Source organism: Artemia franciscana, chromosome 2 (genome assembly GCF_032884065.1).
Source record: "Artemia franciscana chromosome 2, ASM3288406v1, whole genome shotgun sequence".
Taxonomy (NCBI): Eukaryota; Metazoa; Arthropoda; class Branchiopoda; order Anostraca; family Artemiidae; genus Artemia; species Artemia franciscana.
In genome coordinates, this window is record NC_088864.1 from 17,018,784 (window position 1) to 17,034,323 (window position 15,540).

General features: G+C 34.6%; 1 protein-coding gene across 1 annotated transcript in view; it reads right to left on the minus strand.

The window, feature by feature from the left end:
- Positions 1 to 15,540, minus strand: part of LOC136037956 (uncharacterized) — a 247,985-nt gene that overhangs the window by 168,490 nt on the left and 63,955 nt on the right. Inside the window, exon 3 of the mRNA XM_065720843.1 lies at positions 4,556 to 4,712. Within this exon, the coding sequence (XP_065576915.1) occupies positions 4,556 to 4,712 (157 nt within the window). The remainder of the gene's footprint in view (positions 1 to 4,555; positions 4,713 to 15,540) is intronic.

Consider the following 15,540-nt stretch of genomic DNA (forward strand, 5'->3'; position numbering starts at 1 on the left):
CTCAAGTATGCTCAGTTTTCAATTAAGCGTTAGCCCATAGTTTATTTGAGCACGTTTTGTAGGCATATCTTGCATAATCTCCGAAACAATAATTCTGGTTGTTTTATTGTTCAACTTCGCTCTTTACTTCCGAAAGAAACGTTTTTTTTTTTTTTGAATGAATCAAATAAAGTCAGCGGTTTAAGTATGTGGATGAAAATTGTCAAATAACGAAAATTGCCGAAAAGAAAGCTTGTGCCCTAGTTGGGGTAGAATATTACCAGTTCTCATGTAAACATGGTGATTAATTTATGCATGAGAAAACGAGAAACATGTAGAGTTTGGAGTCACAATTGAATGACCTCAAGACAAGATATCGGATAACAATTTTGAGAAAGTCCTAAACACTGCTTTTTGACTTGTTGGGACACTCCTTAGCACACATCAAAATTCAGATCAACCAAGACTAGATTTTCTAAAGAATTTACTCCTTAATACACCCTTCGGAGGAAAAAAGACCAACAGCCAAAATACTGAAAGACGAATTTGTAAAGACAGAGCTTAATATTATCTTGAGAGACGAAGGACATCCAGGTGTTAGATAGATTTGTGCTTCATTGAGAAATTGGCAAAAGATCTATCATCAATGAGGAACCAGTTGCATTAACAGTGTTAGTGGCAGTGTCAACCCCATAGTATCAATAGCAGTGTAATATTATCTTGAGAGACGATGGGTATGAAGGTTCTAGATAAATTTGTGCTTCATTGAGGAATTCACAAAATAATTGTCAAGTGAAGGACCAGCAATGTCAACCTCTAGTATCAGTAGCAGTGTAATATTATCTTGAGAGACGATGAGTATGAAGGTGTTAGATAAATTTGTGCTTCATTGAGGAATTGGCAAAAAATCTGTCATCAGTGAGGGACCAGTTGCATTAACAGTATTAGTAGTAGTGTCAACCTCTAGTATCAATAGCAGTTTAATATTATCTTGAGAGAAGATGGGTATGAAGGTGTTCGATAAATTTGCGCGTCATTGAGGAATTGGTAAGATCTGTAATCAGTGAGGGACCAGTTGCATTAACAGTATTAGTAGCAGTGTCAACTCCTAGTATCAACAGCAGTGTAATATTATCTTGAGAGAAGATGGGTATGAAGGTGTTCGATAAATTTGTGCTTCATTGAGGAATTCGCAAAAGATTTGTCAGGCGAGGGGCCAGTCGCATAAATAGTATTAGTATCAATGTCAACCTCTAGTATCAGTAGCAGTGTAATATTATCTTGAGAGACGATTAGTATGAAGGTGTTAGATAAATTTGTGCTTCACTGAGGAATTGACAAAAGATCTGTCATCAGTGAGGGACCAGTTGCATTAACAGTATTAGCAGTAGTGTCAACCTCTAGTATCAATAGCAGTGTAATATTATCTTGAGAGAAGATGGGTATGAAGGTGTTCGATAAATTTGTGCTTCATTGAGGAATTGGTAAGATCTGTAATCAGTGAGGGACCAGTTGCATTAACAGTATTAGTAGCAGTGTCAATTTCTAGTATCAGTAGCAGTGTAATAGTATCTTGAGAGACGATGGGCATCAAGGCGTTAGATAAATTTGTGTTTAATTGAGGAATTGGCAAATGACCTCTCATCATTCAGGGACCAAAAAATAGTTTGAAATTGAAAATGGTTTGAAAAAGAGACGATGGACATGCAGGTGCTAGATAGACTTGTGCTACATAGAGGAATTGGCAAAAGATTTGTCATCAGTGAGGGACCAGTTGCATTAATAGCATTAGTACCAATGTCAACCTACAGTATCAGTAGTGGTAAAATATTATCTTGAGAGACGGTGGGAATGAAGGCGTTAGATAAATTTGTGCTTCATTGAGGAATTGGCAAAGGATCTGTCATCAGTGAGGGACCAGTAGCAATAACAGTATTAGTAGAGGCGTCAACCTCTAGTATCAGTAGGAGCGTAATATTATCTTGAGAGAAGATGGGTATGAAGGCGTTAGATAAACTTGTGCAACATAGAGGAATTAGCAAAAGATATGTCATCAGTGAGGGACCAGTTGCTTTAACACTATTAGTACCAGTGTCAATCTCTCCGATTTTCCGTATTAAAGTTGTCAGAATATCGACTAATTTTTCTGTTCTCTTTATTCAAATCAGTCAATCCTTAAGCCTTTCCCAAATAGGAGGACTCATGTGCGTTCACTAATAGGACGGTGAACCAGCTCGTGAAGACTGATGAAAAAATTATTTTGAGAAAAAAATACTTGGGCAAAAGCGAGGACATCTTCAACTACTTGACCTCCTCCCTTAGTCGAACGGACAGATGATATAAAAAGAAAAGGGTGGCTAGAAAATTGGAACATTTCGTTTTATTTACAACAAAGGCGAAGACAATACAGTAAAAGGAATAGTTTGAAGTTTCGACACAAACGTCAGATCATAGCACCAGAGAGAGGTGACGAACTTACACCCTATTCTACCGTAGAAAAAATTAAACAACAAAAAACTAAATGAAATGTCCATACAATAAGCCTTTAATTGCCAAATGAGGTGCAAACCATTTCACCAGAATAGAATCGCTCCCCCAATCCCATTCCAAATGAAATAATATTTGAAATTCTAATCGAACATAAAGCAGTCAAATGAAATGTCATTTAATTTTTAGATACACCTCATAAGTCTAAATCCAGTTATTGAAAACAGCTGATGTGGAAGTCAATTCTGTATAATAACACCTTATGCGTGGCACAAGCCAGCGATCAGCCATTAAGAAATTAGAAAAATACAACATTATCAGTGATCATCTTGCTGATTGATGAATTGTTGACGTGTCAATTAACTTGGCCTGGTTCAAGTGCATTATTGCATTAACGAACGGAACTTGGTTTAATGACTGCAGCATGAAGACTTACGTAGTTATTTAAGTACCAAGGACAGTAAAGTAAAAATGATTTTGACTCCTGGGCCCATCTTGGGTTTATTCATACCCAAAAACTGTGATTTTCCAGTGACGGCTCTGGCCTCTATTCCGCCCGGGGCAAAATCTTTATTAACCCCTCCCTGTCCCTAAAAATCTTTCAGGCCAAATTTGAACCAAAATTTCTATTTATTGACAAAATTTGAAAACAAATTATCACAAAAAAAAATATTAAATTAATTAAATTTGGTCTTCTTACTTTTATTTTTGAGGAACGATATGAAACTGATATGAAAACTTTAGATTCAAAACTGCCAACTGCGTCCTCTACTTTATCTTAATAATAATAAATTTCAAAATTACAAAATAATTATCACCATTAAATTATTTATTTGAAATTTTGCGCCTCTAAAATTTCTGCGCCTGGGCAACTGCCCCTCTGTCACCCCTAAAACCGACTGCAATTTTCCGAGATTTCTTATTTGGTTGTTTCAAAATTATGAAGTTTTTAAGACAGTATTGTATTTTGGTCAGTGTTGCGATACTGAACAGTGAGAATAAATAATCAAAATAAAAAATTAAACAAAATTTTACCATCAAGTAGCAAAATTAGTATTTACTATAATGATGTCAAAGACTGACTATCCATTTATTATTGTATTTTTAATATAGACAAAAAACATGTCTCTATCACCGGCAATATAAAAAACTTTATTTTTATTAGTTAAGAATCAGTGAAGATACATAATTTGCAGAATCCCAAAGGAAACTACAGCTTCAAAGTAAAGCTACAACTTCTAAATTTTTTGGTGCCATACATTTTAGCTTAGCTTCTTCACCCACGTTCTTGAGCGTCTGGGGGGGGGGGGTTAGGGGCATTTCTTCCCATAGTTTTTAAAATTACCTCTTTTTGCACTTCTATTGAAAAACGCCTTTTATGGTATATGCATTGAAAATATCGAAAGAAATTGTCCACCCTAGATTTTCAGAAATACATCTTGCCCCCCCCCCTACATTTTTATGAATTGATACTGCTGAATACGGTTCTTCTTTTTTTAACCTGGCACCCACTGCCACCAAAAACTGCAAACTACGAAGGTATTTTCATTTAATTTAATTCCACATTTTTTCCTAGCTTTTTAAGATACAATATATAGTTGATTCATAGATGATAGAAAATATCTACAAAAATAAACCAAACTTCTGTCTGTGTGCGTCTCCTGTATGAATTACTACACTGTTCATCCAATCGCCAAGAAACTTAATGATGTTGAAGAGTACATTCTTGCAAGAGTTTTAGGTACTAAGTTCATCCCCGGCCCTCTTAATAATTTTTACACTGACGGAAATTAGAGACTCCTGGACACAAATGCTTGATAATTCCTTTCGTTCACATTCTTAACTTACCAACGGGTAAATTAATAACCATATACTAATTTTTAAAATACTTTTAAATTTAAAAATTCGATCTTTATCAATTCGCAGAAGAAATTTTCCTCAGAGGATGCAATTTGCGAAGGGAGAAATTTTCGGGGGGGATTTCCTTGAATTTTTGCTATTTTGAAATCGTAGCAACACACTACGGATAAGCTAATGTATATACTTATACAGTTCTAAAGTACAGTAGAAGATTGTTTAATTATCTTACCAGAGTTAATTCCATCATGAAGCATCATTCTAGGAGACATATTTTTCCACTCTTCTATCCGTATCTCTTCGAGGACATTGAGGACATCATTGTAAAATGTCTTCAAATCGTCAGCGTAATGGGAAGCTAATCCTTCAAGATATCCCCTGTCGCCCGTCTGAAACACAAATAAGGCTATATAATGACAACAAAAAGAAAAAAAACGACACTCGACAGGTGAAGTTTGGTTAATGCTAATGAAATATGCCTAAGTAAGATAAAAACATAATAGTCTAGAAACAAATTTGGGCTATATGTTTGGACATTAGGAGGTTGGAGTTAAAGCATAGCATATATTAAATACGTAGCCTAAACAAACGTATTCTATCCTAACCTAACAAAAATACTAACTAAATATTTAATTAAAATATAGCTATACATGGTCAGACACTATATTCTATCATTATACATTGCAAACTAACCGGGATGAAAACCGGTAATGTCTCGTGTGTTTCCCCTATAATACTTAAGTACCAAATACACATTAGAAAGTTTACTCTGGTTTTCTAGAAAAGTGTGCTTACTATGAAGGGCTAGGTAAAGCCCTTCTTTTCTAGTAAAGTGTGCTTACTAGGAAGGACTTAGTAATGTGCGTTTGAATTCCAACTTAGGAACAAAGAACACACACCAGAACAGTAAATTCAAAACTGATTGCAGGAGATTCTGGTAAAAAACATAACAAAACAGGAAATTCAAAACTGTATAAGAAGCTGTGAGTTTTAGTCACGTCTCATTTCTCTTAATCTTATGGTGTTGAAAACACTTTGCAGAATCGAATAGTCCGTGGTAACAAAAATGACTCGGCTCAATAGTAACCAAAACTCGGCTCAAACTTAGTAACGAAAAAAAAAACTTGATAACAATTAATCTATCAAAAGAATTGCCATTTTATGCTGATTCCAAATACATAAAAATTTTAAATATGAAAAATATGAGTCTAGAATATTTGCCCGATTTACGAAAAAGGGAGAAAACACCCCAAATACAAGTGATCTTAATGAAAGGCATACAATAAGGTTCAGTATAGGAGAAGACCTTACTGTAGAGGTTTCAAGCTCATATCTACAAAAATGTAAAATTTTGCATTATTCGCGAGGAGGAAGATCAGGAATGAAAATTTATTTGTTTGTTTTTTGTTTTGTTTTTTCAAAGGTGATCGTATCAAACCAATGGTCCTAGAAGATCGAGAGAGGGCTCATTCAAACGGAGATTAAAGTTCTAGTGCCCCTTTTAAATTACCAAAAATATTGGACGATAGCTAGTCCCCTTCCTACGCCCCTTTGCTTCCCAAAGACGTCCGATAAAAATTTTTAAATAGCCATTTGTTTCAGCACAGGTCCAATAATTATGCCTCTGGGGATGATATGACTACCCCAAGCCTCTGAGGAAAGGATTGTGAGTTGTGCAGTTTGCAGCATGGCCTATATTATTTATTGGGAGATATACAGAATTTTTCGGAGGAATTTCTTGTGAAGAGGGGGAGGGGTATTCTCGTGGACAGAATTTTCCATGAGGAGGAAGTTTCCTGGGTAATTTTTCAGAAAGAATTTCATAAGCGCGAGGGGAATTTCCTTGCATGATTTGAAGAGCGGTCAGAAATAAGTTTTTTTTTGTTGTTCAACTGACATTAAAGAACAACAATAAAACTTAAAACAAGCAAAAACTATTCCGTATATAGGGGGGGGGGGTTCCCATTCCTCATCCATCGCTATTTACGCCAAAGTTTGACCTTTTGTCCCAATTCTACAAAAACAACTCTGAAACACAAGGACCATTGAATTTGATGAGAAGCATTTAAAAAAAGAAAATTAAGACTTGTGCGTAAAGACCAAGGGTTGAGGATTGGCTAGCCCCTTCAGATACGGAATAAACTTTGTTCGCGTTTAGTTTTAAAGTCGCTCCTTACTTTCAGAAGAAAAGCCTCTTTTTTATTTGATCAATGCGTAGAATTCGACTAAGTAGAGAGCAGCATTGACGAGATGAGTATATACTGTCTCTCTGCTGGCGAGATTTGTCACTGTACATGCACGAAAAGACGAAAGGGGGAATTTCGCGGCGAAAGGAGGATTTCGCCTTTTAAACAATACACAAGGCCCAATACAGGGACTCTAGAACATAACACAATTTTACAGACTATCAAACACATACCTTAGAAAAATGTACTAATCCCTTGGAGGAACGGGATTAATGTATTCTAAACTACATTTTCGAAAACGACTAAAAACAAAAATAGACTGAATATACAATCTTGGTTTAAATTTCAAAAATAATCTTTTTCTAATATTCAGCATTTCTTGGAAAGCCAATCAAAGCGGAAACAAAATCAAGGAGACAAAGAACGTGCTTTAAGATGTGGAGTGAATCTAAAATTCAGAAGGATGGTTACTACTTCAGAGGAACTGCCACTTTGAGACGACTTTGTTTTGTCAATAGTCTGAGATGGGACATCAAGCAGAACTGAAGTGGCCTTAACGAATCCCAAATATTGATTTACTCTCTAAAACCTAATCCCTCTTTTCTCATTCATTTTATTTATTACTTCATTTTCTGTTGAATTAAATAAAAAAAATAAGATATATAAACAGTTCATTCAATTAAAAAATATACCCATTAAGTATTTTTATGAACTATTTAAACTGATCTGGATATTACGCTGATGGATATTACAAAAATAATATTTAAACTTCCGAGCCCCCAAATCCACGCGATAGATTATTAGTTATTTTCTCATAAGAATTATCGGTTGAGGTAAACTACAACATAAAAATGTCAAAAAAATAAGCCTTACTCGGATACCTCCATTGTCAAGGATTGAACACCCGTAATAGTTGTTAATTTTGGCTGATTGCTACTCGCAGTTTGCGTATGTGAAGTACCTACCCAATATGGACCAACAGTGAACGCCAAGCAAGGTTTCTAATATAACTAACTTAAAAAACAAAGTTTTTGGGGGAAGTAAAGAGCCAAGTTGAAACTTGAAGAAAAAGAAATTTGCTTCACAGTCTATCTAACATATATCAATAAAACTAGTACAAATAAACCAAATAACCATATTTCCCTATGTTTGTAGGATTACAGAAAACTAGCGCTTTACTGAAAGCAAAAAAAAGTATAAATAACGAGAATGTTGTTTTATTAGTTAAAAGTGAATACGCAGCCTGAAAACAACAAACTAATCTATAAAGCTTTTCATTGTGTTACACCAGCTGTGATGTCAGTAACTTTTAGTACACAATTAAAATTATGTTAAAAAAAAGCGTAAAAATAAAACTTTTTTAATAACCGCAAAGTCACTGAACAGCATACAGACTATTGGATTGATTTATCAGGTAACGTTTAGGTCTTAACAGCTATTAAATAAAAAAAAAAAGTTTTTTCAACGGAAAGTAAGGAGCAACATTAAAACTTAAAACGAACAGAAATTACTTCGTATATGAAAGGGGCTGCTTCCTCATCAACGCCCCGCTCTTTACGCTAAAGTATGACTCTTTCTCTTAAATCTACTTTTTAAAACAGTAAAAAACTATACAGTAAAAAACAGTAAAAAACATTAAAAATGATATATGTTAGATAGACTGTGAAGCAAAAATTTTTGTCCGCTTTAAGTTCCAACTTCGCGCTTTACTTCCCTCAAAAAAAATATTTTTAAATTAATCCTGGCCCGTTTTTTAATTTAAATTTAATACAGAAGCAACACTGCAATGATCTATTTTATTTATTTATTGGGGGGGGGGCTCGTACACGGAATAATTTCTATTTATTTTTAAGTTTTAATGTCGCTCCTTACTTTCAGTTGAAAAAAATATTAATTTCTGATATTTTTTCAAATAATGCCGAGAAATCCAGGCTACACAAAATACTACACAAAAAGTACACGATTTTTGAAGGTGGGCAACCTCGACAATAAGGAAAGAGCAACTATTTTTCTAAAGAAGATTTTTAAGGTTTTCAAAACCTAAGCAAAATGTTGGTATGTCTAACTTATTTCACTAAAACATCTCCCCTCCTCCCCCCAATAAACACCAAAAACTTTAGACATACAGGTGTAGAATAGCAATAAACAAGAAAAAGTTGGAAAGTAACCTGACAACTAGAAAAATATCACAGAAAAAAAATGCAAATAGGTTCTTAGCGCTATTATTTCTCTATTTATTTATTTATTTTCTTTATTTCCCTCAAAAAATGAGGAGTACGCTACGATATAATATAAAGAAAAGACAAATGATAACACTTACAATCAAATTACATATTACTATATACATTACAGATAGTTTTATTCCGTCTATTGAATAGTAAAAACGAAAATAATATGAATAAACAAATATAACAATAAGTAATCCTTCTTAGAAGATACAACTTTGAGTAGTTCCAGATTAGCGCTATTATTTCTCTATATACATTATAAATAGTTTTATTCTGTCTATTAAATAGTAAAAACGAAAATAATATGAATAAACAACTATAACAATAAGTAATCCTTCTTTGAAGATACAACTTTGAGTAGTTCCAGACTCATATGCCTACACTTCTCCAGCCCCTAAGTGGTAAGGGGTTGGGGTCTGGGGCGTATTTTTTTCCAAAAATAGAGTATGAAACATTTCACAATTTACAAAGATAACAAAAATTGTGAATTAGCTGAAAAATAATCGTATATAGGCTAAGGCACAAAACCATGATTGAAAAAAAAATGCCTGCTTAAGGAACTGCACCCTTGCCACTCTGATTCAAAGTCTAACGAGCTACAAACTGAACTACGGCAGCTGATGATCCAATTCAATCTAGTTGTTCTTGTAGGAACATAATTGTGCAACTTACAGCCCCTTTCCCAAAGACTATGGAGAGTTACGTCATCATCAAAAGCATAGTTATTGGACCTTGTTCAGCAAATACATTTGTAATTGGCTATAATAAAACATTGAATTAATAAAGTTCATAAACTTCTACTTTTAAGACAAACCGAAATAATAGTTACCACTCCTGAATCAATATAAGATAGCAATTTTTTCACTAGGCAGTTTTTTTTCTAACGCGTTTTTTAACTTTTGGTTACTATGGGCTGTTGCTCGCTCTTTACTAGGTTGCAGCTAACCATGATAAAATATAACACCTTTTCCGGGATAATACAAATATTAGCAAAACTCAGCGTTACAAATCATATATGAGTTAGAAATAAATACAATAAATCTGATATAAATCCCTATCTTGGCCCTTTCTACAGTTTCTTTAAAACTACGTATAATAAAATTAATTCGCGTATATGACACATTGTGATCATTTCTGATACCGAAACGAACACTGAAAGGTAAAATTAAGAAATATGAATTTGAAAGCTGAAAACAAATAACAAAAACTATATATAAAAAAAAAAAACAATATTTGCACCCAGTTTCAAAGTCATTCAAACAAAGATCACAGTAAGGGGTAGCTCACTATTTAAAATTGTAGACATCAGGTGGCACACAACAAGTGTGGCAGAATTGTACAACATCTGGCACGAAGAGTCGTCAGGTGTTGCAAGTAGCATATGCCATGGGTGGCAGAATAAGCGGCACCGCAAGATATCGGTTACTATATATATATATATATATATATATATATATATATATATATATATATATATATATATATATATATATATATATATATATATATATATATATATATATATATATATATATATATATATATATATATATATATATATATATATATATATATATATATATATATATATATATATATATATATATATATATATATATATATATATATATATATATATATATATATATATATATATATATATATATATATATATATATATATATATATATATATATATATATATATATATATGTGTGTGTATATATATATATATATATATATATATATATAATATATATATATATATATATATATATATATATATATATAATAATTCTTCAGGATTATGTAAATAGTGTAATTATGTAACACTATGTCAATAGTCCTATTACAGCTCCCTTAAAACTTAATTAGAATAAGCACGCTAAATGCTTTTAACACTGGTTTCGATCCCCACAAATTCCTCTCGTTACGGCTAGATTGCAGACGACAATTATTGCTTAAGATTGCTTAGCTAAGATCTTGAAGGGAACCTAAAAGAGTCACATAATAGCCCAACTCCAAACACAACCGACGTCTCCAAGATTGAGAGCCGCAATAAAGTACAGATAAGGAAAACAAGCTCGGCGGGATCACCGCTACAGAATTCAGAAAGAATTCAGAAAAAAATGGGTAAATTTTCTTTGTTCATATTATTTACTTACGAATAAAGTTAAAATACCATTCGATGCCTTTTCTTAAGCTCTTTACGAATATAATAATCGCTTCTACCGCAAATTCAAATTTAAGCTCTTTCAGCTCTTGAAAATGACCAAAATAGTTCTAGTTTTTGGGTATAAAAAAGTTTTAAAACATTGGTCTCACACTTACTCTTTCATTACAAGTCCATTTGTTTTAATGTTATATAATCCACAAGCACTGATTTTCCACGATTAATTTGGATAAATAACTTACAATATTATACCGTTTTCTTCTTCCTTGATGCCGAATGTTCAATTAAAGTTTCTGTTTTCGATAAAATATTGAAAATATGAAAGCCGACGGATGAAGGTGTAGATAAATATCCCACGAGGTTCCAATCCGAAGGTTAGCTTAGCTCAAAAAGGGCTTAAATTTAAATTTGCGATAGAAGCGATTATTATATTCGTAAAAAGCTTAAAAAAGGCATCGAGTGGTATGCTCACTTTATTTGTAAGTCAATAAAATGAACAACGAAAAATTTACCGAATAATGAGTCAGGTTACAAACCATCTTTTTTGTTTGCGCAGTCTTTTGGCTGACGCGTCTTTCGTCGAATTCACCGATTCTGATTATCATATTTAACAAGCAGTTCAAATGTCCGACATGTGTATAGGGGTTGTGCGTAGATTTCCAGGCAATCCCTAAATTTTATTGATTTTTAAAAATGTTTCCCTGCTTCGTAAGATCTTCATGGATGAATTCGGCAGTTACGTATTATACCGATCACACTCTTATTCTTGATCTGTTTCAAACCGGTTTCTCTGTGTGTTCTCGGAGATAATGAACTTAGCCTGAGTAAGATAAACTACTATGCAGGTATACACACAAAAATATAAATAAATAGCAAACAAGCAAGGAAATTAAGCAACAGTACGAATTACAAACACGCACAAACACAGAATGGAGTGATTAGGTTAGGTATTTAATATAATGCGTTCTGGGAGGCCTGCTTTCTATAATTATCTGTTGTGGTTTCCATAATTTTGTTACTAAAATATTATATTTTCATTATATTTGGTATTTATCATTAGGATTAACCTAACTTCACTTCTTGGGTGAGGTCCATGTAATACGTAAGTACCATGAATTCTCGACCCTCCCCCCAGAAAACTTTTCTTTTGTACACAGTTTAACTGAGTTCTAAGCAAAACCAATGTATAACCCTTTGCTATCAAACAAATATGTGGATGCGAAAACAGAGAGTGTACGCAACTTTTTAAGGTCTGAGCCGGCTTTCCAATGCTATCAAATTCGTTCTGCACCTCCAAGGTTTACCTTTGCATTTACGCCTGTGTAACCCTGCATTCGGTTTGCTTAAGGCGATAGCTAAACGAAGTCATCTAAAGTTCAGCACTCGACAATCCATTATCTAAAGGTCAGATGTTTCAAGTTGGAATGTCAGAAATGTTCCTTTGTACGATTCCAAACACGCTCCTGGTTTAAACTCTGGTCTTTTCTCTTCCCCAGTTCATCAGCTTTACCAAGGAAAAATATGAACCGGGACCAACTACTGAGACAAAATATAGACTAAAGGAGAAATTTTGTCTCAAAGCTCACCCGTTTTGGTTGGCACTATCGACACGAGAACTTCCTTGTTTACAAAAAATTAACCCTGAAATTGCACTGAGAAAGTCAAAACACAGTTTTACGCTGAACTTTCAAAGGGAGCAACAATTTTTGGAGAGGGTCTTCATGAAAGTGTGTTTGTATGTTGAATATTTGCAGTTCCTTAAATATTTGCAGTTTAAATAACTAATAGTGTTGTAGACATCCGAAGGGGTGCAGCTATAAAGTCTATTAGTTGTTTTTGTTTTGTTGTTTTTTTCCTTTTAGCAGTTCATATTTCTTCTACTCTGATGTCTATGAAAAGATACACTTAAAAAATAATGATAGAGCAGTTATTTCTTGCCATACAAAAACGCTACTACCCAGTGAATATATTCCTTTTTAAACAGCACATAGATGAAACAATAACAAAATAATAATAATAATAAGAAATCTTACAATTTGACAGAAACCTGACAAAACAACCATTTGGTGAATATTTCTAAAAAAAAAATGTAGCCTACACCGTTAGTGCGCATATCCAAATCCCAAGAGGCGGAATAGGGCATAAAACAAACAAGAGCTAAGAGCTCATATGGCACTTGTGACGAGGTCGGAAGAGCCGAGAGCTCATATGGTACGAGGTCGGAAGAGCCAAGAGCTCATTTGGACGAGGTCGGAAGAGCCAAGAGCCAAGAGCTCATTTGGCACTTGTGAGAAGGTCAGAACCTAAAGTTAAACTTTATAGCACAAGATCCTTCTAAATATCAAATTTCATTAAGATCTGGTCACCCTTTCGTAAGTTACAAATACCTCAATTTTCAAAATTACCTCCCCCCTCCCAATTCCACCAAAGAGAGCAGATCCGGTCCAGTTATGTCAGTCACGTATCTTAGACAGGTTTCTATTCTTCCCATCCAGTTTCATCCTGATCTCACCGCTTTAAGTATTTTCTAAGATTTCCGGTCCCCCCAACTGCCCCCCCCCAATTACGTTTGATCCGGTTGAGATTTAAAATAAGATATCAGAGTTACGAGGTCCTTCTAAATATGAAGTTTCATGAAGATCCGATCACTCCTTCGTAAGTTAAAAATACGTTATTTTTCTTATTTTTCAGAATTACCCCCCCCCCCCCCCCGCAATTGAGCGGATCCGTTCCAATTATGTAAATTACGTATGCAAGACTTTTGCTTATTTTTCCAACCAAGTTTCATCCCAATCCTTCCAATCTAAGGGTTTCCCATCATTTTAGGTCTCCCCCACCCCAAACTTCCCCCAATGTCACCAGATCCGGTCAGGATTTAAAATAAGAGCTTTGAGCCACGATATCCTTCTAAAAATCAAATTTCATGGAGATCCAATCACCCATTCGTAAGTTAAAAATACCTCATTTTTTCTAATTTTTCAGAATTAACCCCCCCCCCAACTACCAAAAAGAGAGCGGATCCGTTGCGTTTATGTCAATCATCTATCTAGGACTTGTGTTTATTTTTCCCACCATGTTTCATCCCGATCCCTCCACTCTAAGTGTTTTCCAAGTTTTAGGTTTCCCCCCTCCCAACTCCCCGCCCCCATCACCAGATCCGGTCGGGATTTAAAATAAGACCTCTAAGACACGATATCCTTCTAAACATCAAATTTCATTGAGATCCGATCACCCGTTCGTAAGTTGAAAATACCTCATTTTTCTAATTTTTAAGACTTACTCCCCCCCCCCAACTACCCCTAAGAGAGCAAATAAGTTCCGATCATGTCAATCATGTATCTAGGACTTGCGCTTATTTTTCCCATCAAGTTTCATCCCGATCCCTCTACTCTAAGTGTTTTCCAAGATTTTAGGTTTCCCCCCTCCAACTCCCCCCAATGTCATCAGACCCAGTCGGGATTTAAAATAAGAGCTCTGAGACACAATATCATTCCAAACATCAAATTTCATTAAGATCCAATCACCCGCTCATAAGTTAAAAATACTTCATTTTTTCTATTTTTCCGAATTAACCGGCCCCTACTCCCCCCCCCCCAGATGGTCAAATCGGGAAAACGACTATTTCTAATTTAATCTGGTCCGGTCCCTGATACGCTTGCCAAATTTCATCGTCCTAGCTTACCTGGAAGTGCCTAAAGTAGCAGAACCGGGACTTTAGGTTTTCTCCCTCCAACTCCCCCCAATGTCATCAGATCCGGTCGCGATTTAAAATAAAAGCTGTAAGACACAATATCATTCCAAACATTAAATTTCATTAAGATCCAAATACCCGCTGATAAGTTAAAAATACTTCATTTTTTCTATTTTTTGCGAATTAACCGGGCCCCCACTCCCCCCCAGATGGTCAAATCGGGAAAACGACTATTTCTAATTTAATCTGGTCCGGTCCCTGATACGCTTGCCAAATTTCATCGTCCTAGCTTACCTGGAAGTGCCTAAAGTAGCAAAACCGGGACAGACCGACAGACAGACAGACCGACAGAATTGGCGACTGCTATATGTCACTTGGTTAATACCAAGTGCCATAAAAAGTGGTCTTTGATGCAACTAGTTTCCAAAGCTTATGGAGAAGAGTCCTTTAGACCGATCTCGGGGTGGCACAGGGTTACCCACAATTACCTTTATGCGCACGCCGCACACGTGGACATAAATCAGACTGTATAAGAAGAACGAAACGAAGCCAACAAAAATTGGAATGAATTTCTTGAAGCCAGTCAAGTTAAATAAAAAAAAAGAACCTGATAAGTTTAACAAAAAACTGTCTAGCAAATTTGTCTGACAATTTTGCAAACAAGGGTCCCAGATGAGATAGTAATTCTGATCAGATATAAGGCTAGTATTACCATTTTTTTTAGGGGAGGCGAGGGAGATGACTCAATCCAAAGCCAAGTTTCAATTCAAGCTAAAAAAAAAATGTATGATAATTTTTTAATATTATAAATAATTGTTTTGAATAATTTTCGATGAGCGCGTGGGAAAGAATTCTTAACTAATAAACTTTATATTTCTAATTTCAAATAATCCCAAGGTAGGATTAGATTTTTGACCTCTATACGCGTAAAGCAAGGTT